Source organism: Sapajus apella, unplaced genomic scaffold, assembly GCF_009761245.1.
Source record: "Sapajus apella isolate SASKATOON/1434 unplaced genomic scaffold, GSC_monkey_1.0 scaffold51, whole genome shotgun sequence".
In the NCBI taxonomy this organism is placed as follows: domain Eukaryota; kingdom Metazoa; phylum Chordata; class Mammalia; order Primates; family Cebidae; genus Sapajus; species Sapajus apella.
The window spans coordinates 15,310,921-15,333,728 of record NW_022436991.1 but is presented as its reverse complement, the minus strand read 5'-3'; the positions used below and the strand labels follow the sequence as shown (position 1 = coordinate 15,333,728).

The following is a 22,808-nucleotide window of genomic DNA, read 5'->3' as shown; positions in this document are numbered from 1 at the left end:
TTTTTTTTTTTTTTTTGAGGTGGAGTCTCACTCTGGTCATGCAGGCTGGAGTGCGGTGGCTCAATCTCAGCTAACTGCAACCTCCACTTCCCGGGTTCAAGTGATTCTCCTTCCTCGGCCTCCCAGATAGCTGGGATTACAGGTATGTGCCACCACGACCAGCTAATTTTTGTATATATATTTTTTTCTTTTTAATAGAGACAGGGTTTCTCCATGTTGGTCAGGCTGGTCTCGAATTTCCAACCTCAGGTGATCCGCCTGCCTCAACCTCCTAAATTGCTGGGATTACAGGCATGAGCCACCGCCCCTGGCCTAATTTTTGTATTTTTAGTAAAGACGGGGTTTTGCCATGTTGGCCAGGCTGGTCTCGAACTCCTGACCTCAGGTGATCTACCTGCCTCAGCCTCCCAGAGTTCTAGGATTACAGGAGTGAGTGCTAGGAAAACGTGAAGTCGAACTCTTGATCTTAGGTGGTCCACCGTGCCCGGCCCCTTTCTGCTCTTCCAAAAGATGCACATTCCCAGCTCCTTTAAATGTTACCTCCTCTGTGAAATCTCCTGCCCCAGCCCTGAGAAAATGAGCCCACTGCTCTCCCAACGGCCCTTTTCCACGCCCAGACAGCATCCGCCCTGTGAACTTTCCATCTGCGCTTCACAACCTGAGTCCTACTCCACTGATGGGGAAACCAAGGCTCAGAGATGCTAAGTGCCTTGCCCGAAATCATCCACTGATCACCAACCTGCCTATTCCTCCCAGATTGCGAGCTCCAACAGGGCATGCAGGGGCTCGAACCCCCTTCTCCTAACCCCAACCCAGCACAGGGCTTCAGTGACGGCATTCGAATAAACCAAGGGCTCTGACAAGCCTTGGTCCTAGCAAAGTGGCTTCCCAGAATTTCAACCGAGAGGACTGTGGAATTGGGGCGGGGCGTGGGGCAGGAAGGGTGGAGCCAAGCGTGGACGGGGCAGAGCCCAGTGGGAACCCCGGCAGAACCCTTTCAGGGGCGAAACTCAGGCGCCGTAGAGGCGGGGTCAGGATGGGACGAGGAGTGGGGCATGAGACGAGGAAACACAGAGCTTAGGTCGGTGCAAGAAAGAGGAGGGATGCAGCCCGGAAAAGATGAGAGGGTGACCCAGAGAGGACACAGAGGGGACGGTTTCGGGGCACCGGGGGGGGGGGGGAGAAATGAGAGCTAAAGGACACGGGGGCGGGGCCTGAAGAAAATCCAGCAGGACCCTGAGCGAAGGGATCGAACCCAGACGGCACGAGGACAGAGATAAGACAGGGCAGGGGCGGGGCCCACAGAGCAGGGGCGGGGCCGAGGGTCTGGGGGCCGGGCCGGCTCACTCTTTTGGCAGGCGGGCGGCGCGGAGCTCCAGGACAGGTCCCACTGGCAGGTGAGAATGTCGGAACCCAGCAGCTCGTAGCCAGGCTCGCATTGGTAGGTGAGCACAGTGCCCCGGATCAGGTCCCCGTGGGACGCCGTCCTCCAGCCCCACTCCGGAGGTGGCAGCTCAGGGCACGTGTCATTCCTCGGGACCTCTGCAGGGGAGGAAGGGCTAGTTTGGAGGCTGCCGTTTAACTCCGGGAGCCCTTTCAGCCTCGGAGGCTTTGCTCCGTGTCTCCTCCCGAGATCTCTCTCTCTAGGGATAGGGTTTCCTCTGTCGCTCTGGAGTGCAGTGGCACAAGCATAGCTCACTGCAGTCTAAACATCCTGGCCTTAAGTGATCCTCCCGCCTCGGCCTCCCAAGGACCTGGGATTACAAGCCGCAACCGGCCACCTCCCGGGATCTCTGCCCGACCCATAAGGCAGGGGCGGGGCCCGACCCCTGCCCATCCTGGGACTCTATCCCTCAGTACCTTTGAAGTGCAATACGAAGCCCTGGCCCAGGCCTGGATTTGGGGGCCCGGGAGGTGCCTGAAACTGCAGTGTGAGGTCGGGCCCAGAGGAGAGGAGGCGGCGGCGCGGTTGAGGTCCCCGCAGCTGGGCCAAGACTCGGGCGCTGGGACCGTCCCCGTCGAACAGAGTCAGCATGTCCCCTTCCCGCACATTCAAGCTGCAGGGGGTGGGACCAGACAATGGGGCGGGACTGCAACTGGCCCCTCCCATCCAGCGCTGCCCAATCCCCAACTCTGCTCATCGGTAGCCCCTCCTACTCTCCAGCCCCGCCCATATCTTCCTATCCAGGTCTGGGGCCGCCTCCGTTTTGACCAATCATGGCTTCTCCTATGCTAGTGCCTCAGGGTTCCCCCCATTCTATGGCTCCTCCCATGTCCTACTATCCAATCCCTAACCTTGCTCATTACTAACTCCGCCCACTGTCCAGTCCTCCCCCATCACCATGGGAACCACAGACTAGCCCACCTCCAGCTCTGGCCAATCATAGACCACATTTGCTACCACCCTGCACAACTCTAGGCCCCGCTGGAGTACCGGCTTTGAAGCCACGCCCACCTCAGCTTCAGCGCAGTCTCAGGACCCTCTCTTACCGATTCAGCTCACTGGATTCTCCCCAGACCTCCCCAACTTGCTGGTGATAATGTAGTTTGGGTGTGTGTCCCTGGAAATCGCTCCAGGGGCAGCCTCAGAAACCTCCAAAGAGTGAGAAGCACCAGGCCAGAGCTGCTTGTTCACAACAGCCCCTAAGGAAGGCTGCATTGTCCTATTTATGTGTCTGAGGTTGCCCGGCTAATACGTGATTTGAGCCCACTCCCACTTCTATCCTGAAACCTTTGTGCACCAGCCTATCCACCGAATTCTGGGTAGATAACGGAAGAGTCAGGCAGGCTCAGAATGCAGGCTAGTGTGTTGGGATACCACACTTTGCTGAGCCCACACCCGTCGCATACCCAAACATACATCTCAACTTGGAGCAAGATGCGCTTCTCTTCCTGGACGTGCAGGCCCCACACGCAGTCCTGGCCTGGGCTATAGCTCTGGGGCCAGTCGGGAGAGAGGACCACGCCAGCTGGCTCCGACAGCTCCCCTCCACACATGGCTAGGGAAAAAGGGGTGTCAGATTTGGGACCCAGGTGAGCATGCCATCTCCACTTCACCATGGTCCTCACCACTCCTGATTCGTACACCACATCACCTCGCTTGTTTTGTTTCCTACTATCTATGACCCACCTTTTCTTTTCTTTCTTTTTTTTTATAGATGGAGTCTCACTCTGTCGTTAGGCTGGAGTGCAGTGGCACGATCCCAGCTCACAGCAACCTCCGCCTTCCCAGGTTCGAGCGATTCTCATGCTTCAGCCTCCTGAGTAGCTGGGATTATAGGCACACGACACTACGCCCGGCCAATTTTTGTATTTTTAGTAGAGATGGGGTTTCACTAAGTAGGCCAGGCTGGTCTCAAACTCCTGACCTCAGGTGATCCACACACCTCAGCCTGCCAGAGTGCTGGGATTACAGGGGTGAGCCACTGTGCCCGGCCTGATCCACCTGTTTCTTTCTTTCTTTCTTTGAGACAGAGTTTCACCTTTGTTGCCCAGGCTAGAGTGCAATGGCACAATCTTGGCTCATCCAACCTCTGCCTCCCGGGTTCAGGTGATTCTCCTGCCTCAGCCTCCCGAGTAGCTGGGATTACAGGCATGCACCACCATGCTCGACTAATTTTGTATTTTTAGTAGATACGGGGTTTCTCCATGTTGGTCAGGCTGGTCTGGAACTCCCGACCTCAGGTGATCCGCGCACCTCAGCCTCCCAAAGTGCTGGGATTACAGGCGTGATCCACCTGTTTCTTGCCACATCTAGGTCCTGTTGTGCTCAATATCCAGTCCTACTCTTAACAAAGCAGGAGCTACCCACTCTCCCTACCCACTCTCCAGCCGGCCCAATCTGTGACTTAACCCAACAGCAGTTCTCGCTCTTGAAGACATGTGGGTTGTGACCCCTGCATTCAGTAACAAGCCCACCAGTTATTCTGCTAAGAAAACAGTCTCTGAAGGGACAGGGATTTACCCAAGGCTTGGGTCAATTAAGTCTGGATATGTAGCTGTCCTTCCTGAACGGCCTTGCTGGGATCCCCAGTTCAGGGGGTGTCATGGACTAAAGGACCTGCCTGCGACAAGGAGGGCTCACCTTTGCAGGCTGGCTCTGTGTCGTTCCAGTGAGGTTCGGTGGGATCCACACATTCAATGGCATTGGGGGGCCCAGGGGGCTCTAGGGCATATCCTGGGAGGCACGAGAAGGTTGCCAGTGTCCCTGGACGAAACTCAGGATCTGTGGTAGTGACGTTTCCATGTGCCAGGAAGGGGGCGAAGCAGCGATCCTCCTCAAAGGCTGGGAAGGAGTCAGTCATAACAATTAAACATTAGGACAGGCCTCAAGGGATCTCAAATTGGGGATGTGGGCTGAATTGGGGTGTTGTTTGATTGATTAATGGGCTTTTTTTTTTTTTTTTGAGACAGAATCTTGCTCTGTCACCGAAGATGGAATGCAGTGGCATGATCTCAACTCACTGCAACCTCCACCTCCTGGGTTCAAGCGATTCTCCTGCCTCAGCCTCCCAAGCAGCTGGGATTACAGGCATGGGCCACCATGCTTGGATAATTTTTTGTGTTTTTAGTAGAGACAGCATTTCTCCATGTTGGTCAGGCTGGTCTCGAACTCCTCAGGTGATCTGCCTGCCTGAGCTTCCCAAAGTGCTGGGATTACAGCTGTGATACATTGCACCTGGCCAATTTTTGTATTTTTAGTAGAGACAGGGATTTCACCATGTTGGCTGAGTCTCAAACTCCTGGCTTCAAGTGATCTGCCTGTCTCAACTTCCCAAAGTGCTGGGATTACAGACATGAGTCACTGTGCCCGACCTGGGTTTTTTTATTTTTTATTTTTTTAGAGACAAGGTCTCACTCTGTTGCTGAGGCTGGAGTGCAATAGTGTGATCACAGCTCATTGCAGCCTAGATCTCCTAGGCTCAAGCGATCCTCCCGCCTCAGCCTTTCCAGTAGCTAGGACTACAAGCATGCACACCCCACCAAGCAGCTCATTTTCTTATTTATTTATTTATTTATTTTGATAGAGATGGGGTTTTACCATGTTTCTCAGGCTGGTCTCAAACTCCTGACCTCAGGCCATCCGTCCTCCTCAGCCTCCCAAAGTGCTGGGATTACAGGCGTGAGCCACTGCCCCGGCCTCGATGGGCTTTTAAAAACTGAATGCCATTGGGTTTAGCACTCTCTCTCCAGATTGTCAAAAAAATTCTAACACTCCTCTTTCACATATGTGTTTAGCCTCCCTGGCCTCTGGAGGGAACCCCCTGAGCTAGCCAAATCCCAGCCACAGTTCTATCGAGAGGAGGTCCACAGACCAAAAAGCCACTTGCTCAAGGTCACCCAGAAGACAATGGCAGAAGCAGGTTTGCCCAGATGGCTTGATTCTCAGCCACAGATACTTGGCTCTGAAAACAGCAGAGATGGGCGGGTAAGGGGAGGGGTGCCTTTGGAGAACTGGCTGGTGTAGGTGTATTCTCTCCTCAGAAATAACAGTTGGATTCTGATCATTCCTTGCTGTTGCTAGAACCCAAAATTGCAGCTAATGCAAAAGTTACTCAGTTTTTACTTCAGTCTAAGTCAGCAAAAGTGAACATTTGTAGAGCATTTGAGTTTCTGCCCACTTGATCATATCTTAGCTGCAAAACTCCCTGTGAGGTAAGACTTAGGTGCCTATGATACCAATGAGGAATCCTTTCTTTTTTTTTTTAGATTTTTAAATTTTTATTTTTTATTTTTTGAGATCGAGTCTCGCTCTGTCACCCAGGATGGAGTGCAGTGGCATGATCTCACTTCACTGCAACCTTGACCTCCCAGGTTCAAGCAATTCTCGTGCCTCAGCCTCCTGAGTAGCTGGGATTACAGGCATGTGCCACCACGCCTCGCTAATTTTTGTGTTTTTAGAAGAAACGGGATTTTGCCATGTTTCCTAGTCTGGTTTCAAACTCCTGGGTTCAAGTGATCCACCTGTCTCAGCCTCCCAAACTGCAGGGATTACAGGCATAAGCCACTGCATCCAGACTATTTTATTTATTTTTTAAAATGAGGCCAGGTGCGGTTGCTTATGCCTGTAATCCCAGCACTTTGGGAGGCCAAGGTAGGTGGATCACTTGAGGTCAGGAGTTCAAGACCGTCTCTACTAAAAATGCAAAAATTAGCTGGGCGTGATAGTGCAAGCCTGTAATCCCAGCTACTCAGGAGGCTGAGGCAGGAGAATCGCTTGAACTCAGGAGGTGAAGTTTGCAGTGAGCCGAGATCATGCCATTATACTCCCGCCTGGGTGACAAGAACAAGATTCCATCTCAAAAATATTTTAAAAAAAAAAAAAATGAAATGAGGCCTTGCTCTGTTGCCTAAGCTGGATTGCAATGGTGAGATCACAGCTCACAGCAGCCTTGACCTCCCAGGCTCAAGTGATCCTCCTCCCTCAGCCCCCTGAGCAGCTGGGACCACAAGCGTGCACCACATCTGTCTAATCTTTTTTTTTTTTTTTTTTTTTTTTTTTTTGTAGAGACAAAGGTCTCGATATGTTACCCAGGCTGGTCTCAAACTCTGAAGTTCAAGTGATCCTCCCATCTTAGCCTCCCAAAGTGCTGGGATTACAGGCGTGAGCCACTGTGCCTGGCCACAGTGAAGAACCTTAAGCTCATAGAACAGCAATGGCCTACAGCTATGGAACCAGGTCTCAAAACTTGCCATTTTCACTAAAAGACCTGTGCTGTTTGCACTTTAACACTCCCAGAATCTATTCTACAATTGGTTTTTGCAGATCCATTGTTCTATTTCAGTGTTACTTAACGTGCAAGGTATCATGTCCAAATCCTACCCATCCATCAGGGCCCAGTGCCATTTCCATTTCTCCCGTGATCCATATCAAGCACTAGACCCTCTCATCTCTGAGCATTTCACCTTTTTGGTCTCTCTCCAGCAACTATTTATACAGCTCCTCTGTTTCAGCCACAATGAAATTCCATTTCCCAAACATACCAGGCATTTCTCTACTTCCTCACCTTTGCTCACATCCTCCCTTTTGCCTGAGATGCTCTTTCTCAAAGTTCCCCTCTTTCCTTTCCTTTTCTTCTTTTCTTTTTTTGAGACAGGGTCATGCTCTGTTGCCCAGGCTGGAGTGCAGTAGTGCAATCATAGCTCATTGCAACCTCGGGTTCAAGTGATCCTCCCACCTCAACCTTCCGTGACGAGAGGTGTGTGCCACCATACCTGGCTGAATTTTTAATTTATAGACACAGGATCTTACTATGTTGCTCAGACTAGTTCTGAAACTCCTGGCCTCAAAAAATCATCCCACCTTGGCCTCCCAAAATATTGGGATTAGAGACATGAGTCACACAACTGGCCCCAATCTTCCTCTTTTAAAATATCCTCTGTTGGCCAGGCAGGGTGACTCATGCCCATAATTCTAGCACTTTGGGAGGCTGAGGCAGGAGAATCTCTTCAGCCCGCAGTTGGAGACCAGCCTGGGCAACATAATGAGATGCTGTCTCTACAAAAATAAAAATTAGCTACGCATGGTGATGTATGCTTATGGTCCCAGCTACTAGGCAGGCTGAGGCAGGAGGATCACTTGAGCCCAGGAGGTTGAGGTTGCAGTGAGCCATGATCCGCTACTGCACGACAAAGCAAGACCTGTTTCAATAACAATAATATTAAAATACCCTCTGTCCTTTAAGGCCAAGCTCAAATGCTTCTTCTCCATGATCACTGACTTCCTTGTTTCTACCTATCCGCATTCATGTCCCCTTCTTCTGGTAACAGCACCCCGATTTCAATTTTGGGACGCATGCCTTCCCCACTGGCGGTCCACGAGGTTGAGTTGGAGCCCACCAGGGAAGGCCACATGAGGCAGATAAGCCAATCCCAATACTGCCTTCTCCTAGCTCAGTGATTGGCTCAGGCTAAGGCCAACCAGCACCTTAGCCAGGTCAGTGAGCGCCTATCCCGGCATCTCTGCTGAACTCTCAGGAAATACGTGAGCGTTCCCTCAGATGAGGTTATTAAGTTGGTGGTACAGGCTGGGCAAGGTGGCTCATTCTTGTAATCCTGGCACTTTGGGAGGTCCAGGGGGCGGATCAGTTGAGCCCGGGAGTTCAAGACCAGCCTGGGCAACATGGTGAAACCCTGTCTCTACTAAAAACCCAAAAAATTAGCTGGGCGTGGTGGTGCGTGCCTGCAGTCCCTGCTACTCAGGTGGCCAAGGCATGAGAATCGTTTGAACCTGGAGGAAGGGGCTGCAGTGAGCCAAGATCATGCCACTACACTCCAGCCTGGGCAACAGAGGGGGACTCTATCTCAAAAAAAATTAAAATAAATAAAAAATAAAAAATAAGTTGTGGTATGTAAGTTAGCAGCCATGTCCATCACACAGGGAAAGCCTGCCTGAGAATGAAGCCAACACAGAGGAAAGAACTGAGATACTGAGATAACTAGCCTTTGGTTGTGTACCTGGATGCAGGCATACATGAAGCTTAAACAGAGAAGGCTGCCTCGGAGAAGGAGAAGGGGGTCCCTAGAAGAGATCCTTGCAGTTTTGGGGCAGGGAGGCGAGTCAGGTTTCAGGAATCCAAGCACGGAGGTGAATAGGCATGGAGTTTGTGCTTCCAACTATGCTTGGTGTCAGGAAGAGGGGAAGGTTTGGGGGCTGGAGTCCGGTGGGGACGTGGGTCACTTACCTTCAAATCGGAGGCTTAACAACAGGGGATTGGCAGGTGTCTCTGATAGCAGCTCCACATAAAGGGACTGGGCATCACTGATGAGACCCCGCTCGGGGACATCGTCCATGTCCGAATCATAGATCACAGGGGATAGGGGGCTGCCCCCTGAGCGCACCATCAGCCTGGGATGGAAAGAAGGGTGACCAGGAGCTCAACCTGCCTCACAAGCTGCCTCACCCCTTCCCTGCTCTCCTAACTTATTTTCATAGCTGTTGTCATCACACATTAAGTATATGCCACGCACTCTCCTAAGCCCTTACACTTTCTGTCTCATTTAATTTTCACAAGAACTCTTGAGTCAGATACTTTTATTATGTCTTATTTTATAGATGAGGACACTGGGACACAGGAAGATCAAGTCACCTCCCCAGGGTCACAGAGCAAGTAGTGGCAGGGCTGGGATACCAGGTTACTAGGTAAAGGATGGTAATGACGATGAAGACAGCAGACGCTCGGCCGGGTACAGGGCTCGGCTCACACCTGTAATCCCAGCACTTTGGGAGGCCAAGATGGGTGGATCACCTGAGGTAAAGAGTTCAAGACCAGCCTGGCCAACATGGTAAAATCCTGTCTCTACTAAAAATATAAAAATTAGCCAGGGATGGTGGTGCACGCCTGTAATCCCAGCTACTCAGGAGGCTGAGGGAGGAGAATTGCTTGAATCTGGGAGGTGGAGGTTGCGGTGAACCGAATTCATGCCACTGCACTCCAGCCTGGGTGACAGAGCGAGACTCCATCTCCGAAAAAACAAAAGTAGCTAGCAGACACATTTATAGTGCTTATTGTCCTAGGCACCATTCTAAGGACTTCACATGATTTTTTTTTTTTTTAGTGGAGTCACCAGGCTGCAGTGCAATGGTGCGATCTTGGCTCACTGCAACCTCCACCTCCTGGGTACAAGCCATTATCCTTCCTCAGCCTCCTGAGTAGCTGGGATTATAGGCACCTGCTACTGTGCCCAGCTAATTTTTGTATTTTTTAGTAGAGACGGGGTTTCACCATGCTGGCCAGGCTGGTCTCGAACTCCTGACCTCGTGATCCACGGGCCTCGGTCTCCCAAAGTGCTGGGGTTATAGGCATGAGCCACCATGTCTAGCCTTACTTTACATAACTTCATGCATTTATCTTCACAGAAACCTGAAGAGGGAGGTACTGTTATCTCCATTTTACAGACAAGAAAACTGAGGCACAGAGATGTTAAGTGATTTGTCTAAGGTTGCACAGCTACACTTCCCAAGAACGGCTTAGGACTAAACTGTGACGCATATCTCAACCACACTCCTGCTGTGTCTGAGTCCCCACTTAGCCTCCCTACTTCCCTGAGGTGGGGACTTCTGACCCAAGACCCAGACCCTCACCGGTCATTGTCCTCATCCAACGAGACCCTCTCGAAGTGCAGGTGCAGCCGGCGCCCCTCAGCTGCTTCAATGACCCAACGGCAGGTAAGGTTGGGCCCTGCAGCTCCCCCAGGCTCTGGGGACACAATTCGGCCCAGTGTGGCATTGTGGATGGTACCACCACAGGATGCTGTGGGCAGAAGAGGGGCAGGTTAAGGCCAGCCTGAGGTGACTCGTCCTTCTCCTTGGTGCCTTGGCCCGTTTTCAGAGCTGTTATGTCCCACCCTTGGCTGGGACCTGGCCCAGGGCTGGCCTCTGTCCCATGAAGTCACCCCAGAGGACAGGACCTTCTCCAGGCCATGAGCCAGGAGAGAAACCAGCCCTGAAACAGGAGAACCCCAGGATTGACACCTCCTATGATGGAGACACCACTAAAATGAAGACTCTCCAGCTGTTGATACCCTAGGATGGGGAGTTACAGGGATCCCTAAAATTGAAAGCCTCAGTTGGGAAATCTTCAAGATGGGACTTTCAGAATGAAGACGCCATGGGATGGGAATCCCAGGATGAGGCTCTCCAGGATAGAAGCCCTCTGAACATGAACCCTAAGAATGGCTTTCTCTAGGATGAGGTCGCTCCCCCAGAGGGGACCTCCAGGATGGTGACTCCCAAAATAAAATCTCCAGTGGGAACCCTGAGATGGAGACCACCCAAAGATGGAGATACCCCAAGGAGAGAGACCCTCTGTATAAAGAGTTCTGGCTGGAGACCCCAGAATGGGGGCTCCACAGGGTAGATGGACCCCTTTCAGTATGGGTTTTCCCCAAAGATGGACACCCCAGAGATTGGACCCTCCCAATGGGGTTACCAGGACAGATGCCCCCACCTACTGTGGCAGGAGACTCTCACCCATGCAGCTGGGGGTTTCACCATTCCAGGATGGGCGGGTGCCATTGAGGCAGATGAGGGTCTCCTCTCCCTGCAGCTGGTAGCCCGAATCACAGTGAAAGGTGGCAGTACCCCCAGGGTGCAGGTCCGTCACACTCACATCCCCATGGGCTGGCCGGGGAGGGAAGCCACAGCTCAGGAGGTAGGCTGCACCAGACAGAGCAGAGGGGAGCAGGACTCACTTTCCCATGCCACTCTCTCGTACCAATCCCCCAGCACTTCCCCACTCTCCTTCCAGGCCAGCCCGCCAGGGGCACACACTGGCTCTACACTGGCCCACATACTGAGGAATGAGAGCTCCTCACACTGGCACCTTGCCTCCCAAAGAGGAGATTCCAACATCCCTTATCTCCCCTACTCTTTGTAATTTACCCTTTTTGGCCCCCATTTTATAGATGAGGTATCTGAGGTTCAAACAAGTTATTCTAGACCCCACTACTCATTTACTGTGTGACCTCAGGCAAATGAATGAACTACGAACTACTGTACTCTGAACTTCAGCCAGCTCTAATAATAGCAGATGGTATCTATGGAGCTTTTGAGGCACACAGAGAAAGATTATATGACCTGGCTGAGTGCAGTGGTTCACGCCTGTAATCCCAGCACTTTGGGAGTCTGAGGTGGGTGGATCATGAAGTCATGAGTTCGAGACCCACCTGGCCAACATGGTGAAACCCCATTTCTATAAAAACACAAAAATTAGCTAGGCATGGTGGCAGGTGCCTGTAATCCCAGGTACTCAGGAGCTTAGGCAAGAAAATCGTTTGAACCCAGGAGGCAGAGTTTGCAGTGAGCCGAGATTGCACCATTGCACTCCAGCCTGGGCGACAAGAGCAAAACTCTGTCTCAAAAAAAAAAAGATTATGTGGCCTGTTTTGCAGATGTGGACACTGAGGCTCCAAGTTATTAAACATCTCTTTGCATTTCTCCCCCTTCCACACACACAGCAATTCTTCCACCTAGGTAGCCGTGGTATACCCTCAGCTTCCATGCAGAAGAAATCATCTGAAATTTTTTTTTTTTTTTGACACAGGGTCTCACTGTGTTGCCCAGGCTAAAGCGCAGTGCCATGATCATAGCTTACTGGAACCTTGAACTCCTGGCCTCACATAATCCTCCTGACCCAGCCTCCCAAGTAGCTGGGATTACAGGTTTGTACCACCATGGCCCACTAATTTTTTTTTTTTTAATTTGAGATGGAGTGTCACTCTGTAGCCCAGACTGGAGTGCAGTGGTGCGATTCTGGCTCAGTGCAACCTCCACCTCCCGGGTTCAAGCTATTCTCCTGCCTCAGCCTCTGGAATAGCTGGGACTACAGGCACGTGCTACCACGCCCACTTTTTGTTTTTTTAGTAGACATGGGGTTTCACCATATTGGTCAGGCTGGTATTGAACTCCTGACCTCATGAACCGCCCACCTCTGCCTCCCAAAGTGCTGGGATTACAGGCATGAGCCACTGTGCCCGGCCAGCCCCACTAATTTTTAATTTTTTGTAGAGATGATGTCTCAGTAGGTTGCCTAGGCTGGTCGTGAACTCCTGGCCTCAAGCAAACATGAAACTTCTTGAGGAAATTTGACTATTTTGTCTTCACTTGTTTATTTTTTTTATTGAGGAGGCATCTCACTCTGTCATCCAGGCTAGAGTGCAATGACACATGATCTCGGCTCACTGCAACTTCTGCCTCCTGAGTTCAAGTGATTCTCTGCCTCAGCCTCCCGAGTAGCTGGGACTACAGGCATGCACCACCACTCCCAGCTAATTTTTGTGTTTTTAGTAAAGACAGGGTTTTACCATGTTGGGCAGGCTGATCTTGAACTTCTGACCTCATGTGATCTACCTGCCTCTGCCTACCAAAGTGCTGGGATTACAGGGGTGAGCCACTGAGCCCAGCAGCTATTTGGTCTTTAAACGCCTTAATACTCAGTGGCCTCTAAATGAATCCCCCAGTGAAAGTAAAGTGCAAGGGAAAGCTTTGCTTTTCTTGAGGAACTTGTTTACCTTCTCCTTTCTTTCAGTGAGAACTATAGGATTTCCCTTTTTGCACTTGTTGCCAGGAAGCTTGGAACCAGATGAATGTTTGTCCCTAGCAAAAATGGTCAAGTTTTTTTTCAACTCTGATAAGCATTAGAGTTGGTGCTATTTTTTCTTACTTATTCTATATAATTGCATTGCTTGCCTACTTTTTGAAAGCCTCCTGAAATTCTTGTAGAAACAGATGGGAAATGTCAGGCGTGGTGGCTCACACCTGTAATCCCAGCACTTTGGGAGGCTGAGGTGGGCGGATCACCTGAGGTCAGGAGTCCAAAAACCACCCTGGCCAACATGGTGAAACCCCATCTCTAGAAAAAAAACAAAAACAAAAACAAAAAACACAGATGGGAAACAAGCAAACAAACAAACAAAGAGTCACTTGTTAGTAAACGATTTTTTTTTTTTTTTTTTTTTGAGACAGAGTCTCCCTCTGTGTCCAGGCTGGAGTGGTGTGACCACAGCTCACAGCAGCCTCAACCTCATGGGCTCAAGCGATGCTCTCACCTCAGCCTCCTGAGTAGCTGGGACTACAGGCATGTGCCACTACGCCCCAATACTCGAAAAGAAAATTAGGCCAGGTGCGGTGACTCACACCTGTAATCCTACCACTTTGGGAGGCTGAGGCAGGTGATCACCTGAGGTCAGGAGTTCGAGACTAGCCTGGTCAACATGGCAAAACCCCATCTCTACTAAAAGTACAAAAATTAGCTGGGTGTGGTGGCGGGCCCCTGTAGTCCCAGCTACTCAGGAGGCTGAGGCAGGAGAATCATTTGAACCCAGGAGGCAGAGGTTGTAGTGACTCAAGATCATGCCACTTCCCTCCAGCCTGGGTGAAAGAGTGAAACTCTGTCTTAAAAAATAATAATAAAATAATGATTTCACCATTTTGCCCAGTCTGGTCTCGAACTCCCAGACTCAAGCAATCCTCCTGCCTTGGCCTCCCAAAATGCCAGGATTACAGGTGTGAGCCACTGTGCCCAGCTAAGCTGTGTCTTGTAGGACGGGCAGGTTCTGGTTAGCAGAGGGCTCTGGAGACACTGGCTTGGCTGGGCCTTTGCTTTTTCTGTCTCTCTGGCCCTCAGTGATTCTGTAAGAGATCTGGTTTCTCCCTATGTCAAAATTCAACAAATATTTCCTTGGTTGGGCCCTGAGGACAAAGAGGTGAAAAAGACCCAGGCCTTGTCCTCAGAAGTCCATTGTCTACTGAGATAGACATAAGAACAACCTTCTGGAACACAGTGGTTTCAATACATGGTAGCCTTTGTAATGGCTGCCCATGGTCAACAGAATCAAGTCTGAATGCTTTAGTTTGACATTCAAGTCCCTTCCACAGTTAAATGCAGCCCAGCACATTCTACTTCTTTTCTTTTTTATAAATTTTTTTTTTTTTTTAAAGACGGGGTTTCACCATGTTGGTCAGGCTGGTCTTGAACTCCCAACCTCAGGTGATCCGCCTGCCTTCGCCTCCAAAGTGCTTGGATTACAGGTGTGAGCCACCGCGCCCAGTGCTCCCAAGACCAGTATAGCCTACACAACACAGTTTTGTGACTCCTCAAGTTTCCACCTCCATATTTTTGCTTGTCCCCTCCTCCCCCTACTTTCTCATCTTTTAAGAGATCAGATTAGGGGGCTTACGTACCACCTCTTCCAGGAAGCCTGCCTGACTCTACATCTCTCCAATAGTTATTTGCTCTCTTATCTATACACAATCCTGCATGCATGATTTTGTCATCACATTAATCACTGTTTTGTTATTGTTGTTGTTGCTGGTGTTTTGAAACAGAGTCTCACTCTGTCACCCAGTCTGGAGTGCAGTGGCTTGATTTCGGCTCACTGCAACTTTTGTTTCTCAGGTTCAAGTGATTCTCCTGCCTCAGCCTCCTGAGTAGCTGATATTATAGGTGTGCACCACCATGCCTGGCTAATTTTTATATTTTTGGTAGAGACCGGGTTTCACCATGTTGGCCAGGCTGGTCTCGAACTCCTGACCTCAGGTGATCCACCCGTCTCGGCCTCCCAAAGTGCTGGGATTACAGGCATGAGGCACTGTGCCGGGCCAAACCATGGTCTTTTACCACTGGCCCAAGCCTTATTTATTTTGTGTCCTAAAAGGCTAGTTATGAGGTCAGGAGTTTGAGACCAGCCTGGTCAACATGATGAAACCCCATCTCTACTAAAAATACAAAAAAATTAGACGGGCATGGTGGGACACACCTGTAATCCCAGCTACTCAGGAGGCTGAGACAGGAGAATCACTTGAACTCAGGAGGCAAAGGTTGCAGGGAGCCGAGATTGTGTCATTGCACTCCAGCCTGGGCAACAGAGCAAGATTCTGTCTTTAAAAAAAAAAAAAAAGGCCGGGCGCGGTGGCTCAAGCCTGTAATCCCAGCACTTTGGGAGGCCGAGGCAGGTGGATCACGAGGTCAAGAGATCGAGACCATCCTGGCCAACATGGTGAAACCCCGTCTCTACTAAAAATACAAAAAATTAGCTGGGCATGGTGGCGCGTGCCTGTACTCCCAGCTACTCAGGAGGCTGAGGCAGGAGAATTGCCTGAACCCAGGAGGCGGAGGTTGCGGTGAGCCGAGATTGCGCCATTGCACTCCAGCCTGGGTAACAAGAGCGAGACTCCGTCTCAAAAAAAAAAAAAAAAAAAAAAAAAAATGGCTAGCCTGGCTGATCAATGGGTGTAGCCGAGAGGCAGCATGGAATGGTGCAAAGACCACTAGACTTGTTGTCAGGTAGGCCCGAGTTCGTTCCAGCTCCAGAACTTACTAACTACATGACTTTGAGCAGGTGACTTCATCTCTAGGGGCCTCTCACCTATTAACAGCAATAATAATTCCTATCAGTGAGGATTTGGCCTGAAAATTAAATAAAAGAAACACGCAAAGCACCTGGCACATAGAAGCTGCCGAGAAAATGTTAATCACCCACCCCTCAGCCTCAATTAATGAATGACTGGGAGCCAGGGACTCGGGGATCTGGTGTCTGGCTGCAATAAACGTGCAGGTGGCTGAGCAATCTACATAACCTTTGAGTCTTTTTCTTCCTTTGAGAGATGCAACCAACAATGGCCACTCTCCAGGTTGCTGTGAGAAGCAAATGAAACAACGACTGGTGAAAGGGCTTTGGAATGGGAAAGTTTGCTGCACTTGGGGTGAGGGGTGAGGGAGCCTTTGGCTTTTCAGAGAAGCTAATGAGGCCACTCTGGACCAGAGGCCCCAGCTAGTGCAGGTTGGAAAGGGCTGAAACAGGGCCTCGGTCCCAAAGGTGCCCGGCACAGCTGCAAAGCAGGAAAGACCGAGCAATGAAGGCCAATTTATGCAATAGCCCTGCTTCCCCAAATGTTCCACTTAGCCTAAGGAGTCCTATTTTCAATGCCCTGGGGAAGTGGCTGCTTAAAGGAGCCAGTGGGGGGCCATATCTTCAGATATCGCAATAGCTGAAGTCCAGCACTCGCCCTGGCCCTCCAGGCAAGCTCTTGCTCCACAATAACCAGGTCCCTACTGCCAAATACGTGCCCCAGCTCCCTGCCCTCCCCCACCCATCACGAATAGGCACCTTTGCTATGCGCGCACACACACACACACACACACACACACGAGCCCCTGGGGCAGGTCCTGAGCAGAGGCCTCAGGAGAGGCTGGAGAGGACGTGAGAACAGGATTCAGGGTGTATCCCGGATGAGGCAAACAAGGCATCTGCAGTCAGCAGAGCTTGCAAGGAGGGCAGAGTGCATGACAGCAGCCAAGGCCATGCAGTGATGTGAAGGGGACACTGACCCGACACACTGTTCTTGCTGTCTCCATGAAGCGTAGGAAGACAACAGTCTCATGCACACACGTATGCTAGAACATACCCAAGTTGCAAATCTGAGGCTCTCACTTTCCTGCTTAAAACATTTCAAATTAGGCCTGGCGCAGTGGCTCACACCTGTAATCCCAGCACTTTGGGAGGGTGATGCAGGTGGATCACTTGAGGTCCTGAGTTCGAGACCAGCTGGCCCATATGGGGAAACTCTGTCTCGACTTAAAAATAGAAAAATTAGCCAGGTGTGGTAGCAGGTGCCTGTAATTCCAGCTACTTGGGAGGCTGAGGCAGGAGAATCACTTGAACCCGGGAGGCGGAGGTTGCAGTGAGCCAAGATCATCACCACTGCACTTTAGCCTGGGTGACAGAGTAAAACTGTCTCAAAAAAAAAAAAAAAAAAAAAAATTCAAATGTCTCCCTGTCACACCTGCAGGTTGAAGTAATCTGAACTCCTTACTGAAGCAGATAAGGCTCTTTATGGTCTGAAGCTGACCTGCCTCCCAGCCTGCTCTCTGGCCTGTTTCTCCTTCATCTCTTTCTGTGTTTTTACGGTAATAGCAGTGACTGACAGTTTTGAAGTCTCTCTGTGTACCACGTACTGTTTTGTTTTGTTTTTGAAACGGAGTTTCGCTCTTGTCACCTAAGCTAGAGTGCAATGGCACAATCTTGGCTTACTGCAACCTCCACCTCCTGAGTTCAAACGATTCTCCTGCCTCAGCCTCCCAAGTAACTGTGATTATAGGTGCCCACCACAATGCCCGGCTAATTTTTGTATTTTTAGTAGAGATGGGGTTTTGCCATGTTGGCCAGGCTGGTCTTGAACTCCTGACCTCAGGTAATCCATCTGCCTCAGCCTCCCAAAGTGCTGAGATTACAGGCATGAGCCACCACACCAGGCCACACACTGTTTTAAACACTTGATACGTATTAATTCATTTGATCTTCCCCATAATGCCAAGTATTGTTATCCCTATTTTTCAGATGAGATCATGAGGCACAGAAAGGTTAAGTAACTTGTCCCGGATCACACAGCTAGGACAGTTCTTTCATGCTGAACTCCTTCACCTCATCTGGGGGTCACAACTTCTCTTGCTGGGTCTTGGAGTGTGCTTTTTCATCCACCTAGCCATCTGCCTCCCTCCTTCTCTCCCTCCCTCACACCCTTTCCCTGGCGAATTTATCCTTCGGGTCTCAGCTTAGTCATCATCTCCTCCAAGAAGATGTCCCCATGTTCTTTGGGAGAAATTTAGGTCCCTTAGCTATGTGCTGCCCCCGCTGGTGTTTCCTCCATCATATTCCTTATCTCCTTGAATTATAACCACCCTGCTGACTCTTCTGTCTTCCTACCTAGATTGTGTGCTCGTTGAAGCCAGATTTATACCTGGTGTGTTCGTTCCTCCCCCAAGGCTAACACAGGGGCTGGTATGAAGCCAGCAGTCGATAAACATTTGTTGGGTTCAGTGGATGAATTGCCCCTTGGACATGTGCACGGATCTGTGAGTGTGTGAGATAAATGTGCCTGGGTCTCCTCTGAGGGCCCTGCCCCCCAGGGTTGCAGAAATGAGGAAAAGCTCCCCTCAGCACCCCGTGCTTCCGTGGTCCTTGGAGATGTCCCCTGTGTGCAGTATGGCCCCTGCCCTTCCAGCAGCACCCTCAAACTCCTCACCCTGATAGTGGATCCTGAAGCCACCGCCCCTTGGGACCCGTGGGCTCTGGAAGTGCAGAAGCAGCCGGTTGGTTGGGCTCCGAAGAACTTGTCCTTCTCCAAGCATGGACGAGTTGGCCAGGAGTCGGGGGGCCAGGCCTGGGGATCCCCCACCAGCCAGCACCAGGAGCTCCTCCTCCTGCGACAGGTTCAGTGTCTGCACCTAGAGAAGCCAGAGACAGACCCACCAGGGCAAGTCAGCCAGGGGTCTGCCTTTGAAGCCCCTCTCCTGTGCCTTTGCCCTGTGTGTAGCAGCCAAACGGCACCGTGCTGCTGCCCAAGTTGTAGAAATCTAGAAGAGTTTCTGAGGTCACCTGAATCATCAAACAGGTCCTTTGGCTCCCAGGCCAAACCTGTGCATACCCACAGGCCCAGAGGAAAAGGCTTGGAAGCCACACAGTCACATGCTTTGGTCCAGTTACCTGGATCTCAATGCCGTAGCCAGGGTAGACATGGATGCTGTAAGTGCAGTCGAGGAGTCCCAGGGTGCGGCTGGCGGGGCTCCCCAGATCTGGAGACTCCACATACCCTTCGCCCTCGGAGATGTTGTTATTACACAGAACTGAGGAGATACAAATGGCCGGGATGGAAGGAAGCTCTTGCCCTCCCAGCCAAGCAACTCTGAAGGCCTTCATCTGCCTTCCCCTCAGCATCTCTCACCATTTTTTGTTTTGTTTTGAGACAAGGTCTTGTTCTGTCACCCAGACTAGAGTGCAGTGAGGCAATCATGGCTCATTGCAGTCTCAAACTCCTGGGCTCAACTGATCCTCCCGCCTCAGCCTCCTGAGTAGCTGGGACCACAAGTGCGCGTCACCACGCTGAGCCAATTTTTAAAATTGTTTGTAGAGATGGAGTCTTGCCATGTTTCCCAGGCTGGACTCACACCTGCCTCAAGCAATCCTCCTGCCTCAGCCTCCCAAAGCACTGGGATTACAGGTGTGTGCTGCTGCACCCCCTCACCATCTTTAAGCAATGCTCCCTCTCCCACCTGAGCCAGAACTCCCTTCCCCAACTGTAATATAGCTGAAACACATGGAACGCTGTCTGCTATGTAGTAAGGGTACAGAAATGCTTCCTTTGTTATTATTAATCAGAAGTCCTCCCGTCTGTACCCAGGACTCCTTCCACAGTTCCAGCAGCCTCTCTCCCATCCTTCCCTAGCATGTACCTCACTGGTGCTCCCACCCCCATCCCCTTGCTGTTGCCTCACCTGGGCTGGTCACTGTAGTGGTAACAGTTGTCGTGGTGATGATGGTGGTTGTGGTCTCCTCCTCTCCTCCCACAGGCCCAAGGGGAGGCCCTGGGGAGGCAGAGCTGGGTGGGGGCGGGGCTGTGGTTCCTGGTGGTGGAGTCAGCAGCTCTGGTGCGGTGGGTCCGGCCCCCCTGACTCCCTTAGGGGTGACGGCAGTTGTCAGAGGCCCTGTCCCTGGCTCAGTGGCCCGTGGCAGGGAGGGCACCGCGAGAGTCTGGCCGGCCGGAGGGGTGGCTAGTGTGGGGTCCAGTTCAGATCCTGGGACAGTGGAGGGAACGTCAGAGCACAGGAGGAGCACATGGAGGACCTTGGGTGGGGAGCAGGGCTAAGGGAAACTAGGGGTTCCCCTGCCGTACCCCCAAAGCCTCCCCTACAAGGTACAGCACCCCACTTTTCCCTTCCCCACCCCAACCCCTCACATCCTCCCAAGGCTTCCACAGCCCGAGTTCCCCCTGTTTCTATTTCCATCCCTTCTCTCCACCCAGCCCCTTCCACCCTGATGCTTCTCTCCATGAGCCTCTCTCTGCCCCCTGGTCAGATCATTCAGATCGGGCTCTCTCTCTGGTTATCTCCTCTCTCCTCTGTCTCACTCTCTCTGGAACTCTTTATTTCCTCGTTTCCCTGTTTAGTATTCTGATTGCAGTCTGATTTCATGATTCAAGATCCACTAGTTTTTGTGTTTCATTCTCTCTCCCTCTGTCTTCCACCATTTCCCTGACTCTGGTTCTCATTTTCCATCTCCCTTTCTATGTGTCTGTTTTTCTGTCTGACCATCTCTGAATCATTCTGTCTCTGCTTCTCTGGTTCTGTCTGTGCCCAGGTTTGACTTTCTCTGACGGTCTCGTTCTGTGTCCCCTGAATCTTACCGGCCTTCCTGCAGGCTCTTGCCTCCTCTGCAGTCTCTCTCTGCCTGCTCTTCTCCAGCCTGGCTCGCCATCTCCCTGAACCCATGTCCCTCCCTCCACCTCTAGGCCACTCCTGCCACTCTGGGGCCCTCACCCGGCAGGTAGCCCATCTCTGGTCCCTTCCTCAGCAGGGCCCCATGGAGCAGTTCAGCCAGGGCCTCGGAGGCCACCGTGGGGGTCTCACTTCCAGGCTCTGGCAATATCTCCTCCTCCTTCAGGGGCAGACCTAGGAGGAGAAGTTGTGTGAGCTTTTCCACTCCCCCACATCCCTTCCTTCTCCAGAGAGATCTTTTCTAGAACTCTCCCTCCCTCCTCCATCAACTGGGCCTGCAGGGGCTCAGAGGGTCCCAGGCTCAGCTGAGAGCCAAGATCGGAGGAGGGGCTCCCAGCTGCCCTCACTCTCACACTCCCACATCTCTTCTCTCCCCTCCCCTCTCCTGGGGCTGGGTGAGCCTTTAGTGAACACCTTAGCGCTTATGAACCCTGGACAGCACCAGCAAGGCAGAAGGGGTGCTGGTACTGCCTTCCCTTTCACCTCAGTGGTGATCTCCCCCAAGCCCTGGGGCTCTGCAGAGGGTCTGGCAGCACCTCCCAGCCCTTGCTTCCGCAGTGCCCGGCTTTCTCTCTGGGCTTCTGTCTCTGCAGTGTGGCTGTCTTTTCTCTCTCCCACCCCACCCCCTCACTCTGTCTCTCTCTGGTCCTCTGCAGTCTCTGCCTCCTTCCCTGGAGTCTCACTGGGGTTCAGAGTGGAGGACTGAATATCTGGCCTCTGAGCGCTGCCTCTGCTAATCTGTCTTTGTCCGTACATCCAAGAACATTTGTGTGTGCAGAGCCTGGCATCTCTCTCAGCACCTCCATCTCCCACCCAGGTCCCTCCGTGCTTCTGCCACCTCCGCAGACATCCCCCCAACTTTCCCAGCCCTCCTTCATGGATCTAGCCCCTGAGACGCTACTAACAGCTTATCTCATTAATTTCCCTGGCTTCTCACTATTGAGGGTTAAGGGGCTTCGGGTTCAAGCCAGAAATCTCTGGCTTGCCCCTTTCCCAGCAGCTGTGCCTCTCCCCTCCCCCATGAGCTCGGAAGACCCAGGATGTTAAGAGAAAGGAGGGTGGAGGACCCCGCTGGGTGCCTTCCTGGGGCCCACCCCCACACTCTCATGTCCTTACCCTGGATCCAGGGACAGCTCAGCAGAATTAGGAACAGCAGCTGGGGAGGCGGCGGGTGCTGGACCCTGGGAGTCCCCATGGCGACTCACCCCGATCTCTCTCCTCTGTGCCTAAGTAATGTGGCTGCCACCTTTCCTCCGTCTCCTTCTATCTTTCCCTTTAAATCTTTTTCCCCCCCTCGGTAGGAGTCAGCAAAGAAAGACAATTTCTCTGCCCCTTGGGATGGAGGGGCCGAATTGGGCAGGGGTCGCCTGGAGCCCACCCCCCTTTGCTCAGTCTCCTCTGTCCTCTGCTCCAGGCTCTGTGGTAGAGGGGGCGCGGCTCCGGCTGCAGGGGGTGGGGCTGAGAGGGCCGAAGGGGCCGGGTGGCCTGGGTTACCCTCCTGTTCAGGCGCCTGGGTCCACCGGGCTGGCTGGACCCCAAGCTAGGGGACTGAGGAAGAGGAAGGCAGCTTCTGGGGGCCTAGGGTGGGGTCGAGGATTGGGGGGGTCCCCACTGGGCTCTAGCGGGGCTTGTCGGGGAAGGGAAGGGGTGGGTTGGGGAACTGGGAGAGCCGAGGCTCGGGCACTGGAGCTGAGGGAGGGAGAAGCTGAGAAAGGTATCGAGCCCACGTCAGATCCTGGGGACGGGCGAAGGGAGGGGCCTGGGATTTATTTGACGGGGAGGGAGGAGGAGGAAGTGCAGATGGAGGAGGGAGGGATCACACGAGCCAGGGCTGTAATCCTCACTCCCGCGGCCCCTAGGGGAGGCAAAGGAAACTCTCTGGTCCCAGCAGTAATTAGCCCCCTCCCCCTGCCATTCCAGCACATCTGGAATCTGAATCTCTTCTTCCCAGGGCTCCGAGGGGCTGCAAAGCTTGGTTCGCCCCTGCTCGGCCCCCCATTATGCCCCCTGTTCACATCCAGACTCCCCACGGGGCTT

General features: G+C 52.1%; 1 protein-coding gene across 3 annotated transcripts in view; it reads right to left on the bottom strand.

The window, feature by feature from the left end:
• The window catches only part of SEZ6L2 (seizure related 6 homolog like 2), a 27,550-nt gene extending 5,042 nt beyond the window's left edge, over positions 1-22,508 (bottom strand). For 2 of the 3 annotated variants that reach the window (XM_032243151.1, XM_032243152.1), the window contains exons 1-12: positions 21,888-22,508; positions 20,814-20,945; positions 19,773-20,072; positions 18,985-19,124; positions 18,524-18,725; positions 10,973-11,158; positions 10,085-10,253; positions 8,685-8,848; positions 4,085-4,285; positions 2,861-2,999; positions 1,861-2,057; positions 1,348-1,542 (exon numbers count right to left, since the gene is read on the bottom strand). In XM_032243151.1, coding sequence (XP_032099042.1) covers positions 1,348-1,542; positions 1,861-2,057; positions 2,861-2,999; positions 4,085-4,285; positions 8,685-8,848; positions 10,085-10,253; positions 10,973-11,158; positions 18,524-18,725; positions 18,985-19,124; positions 19,773-20,072; positions 20,814-20,945; positions 21,888-21,966 — 2,104 coding nt within the window. In that variant the 5' untranslated portion in view covers positions 21,967-22,508. The remainder of the gene's footprint in view (positions 1-1,347; positions 1,543-1,860; positions 2,058-2,860; positions 3,000-4,084; positions 4,286-8,684; positions 8,849-10,084; positions 10,254-10,972; positions 11,159-18,523; positions 18,726-18,984; positions 19,125-19,772; positions 20,073-20,813; positions 20,946-21,887) is intronic. The other variant, XM_032243153.1, reaches the window with a different exon arrangement.
• Positions 22,509-22,808: the final 300 nt, after the last annotated feature.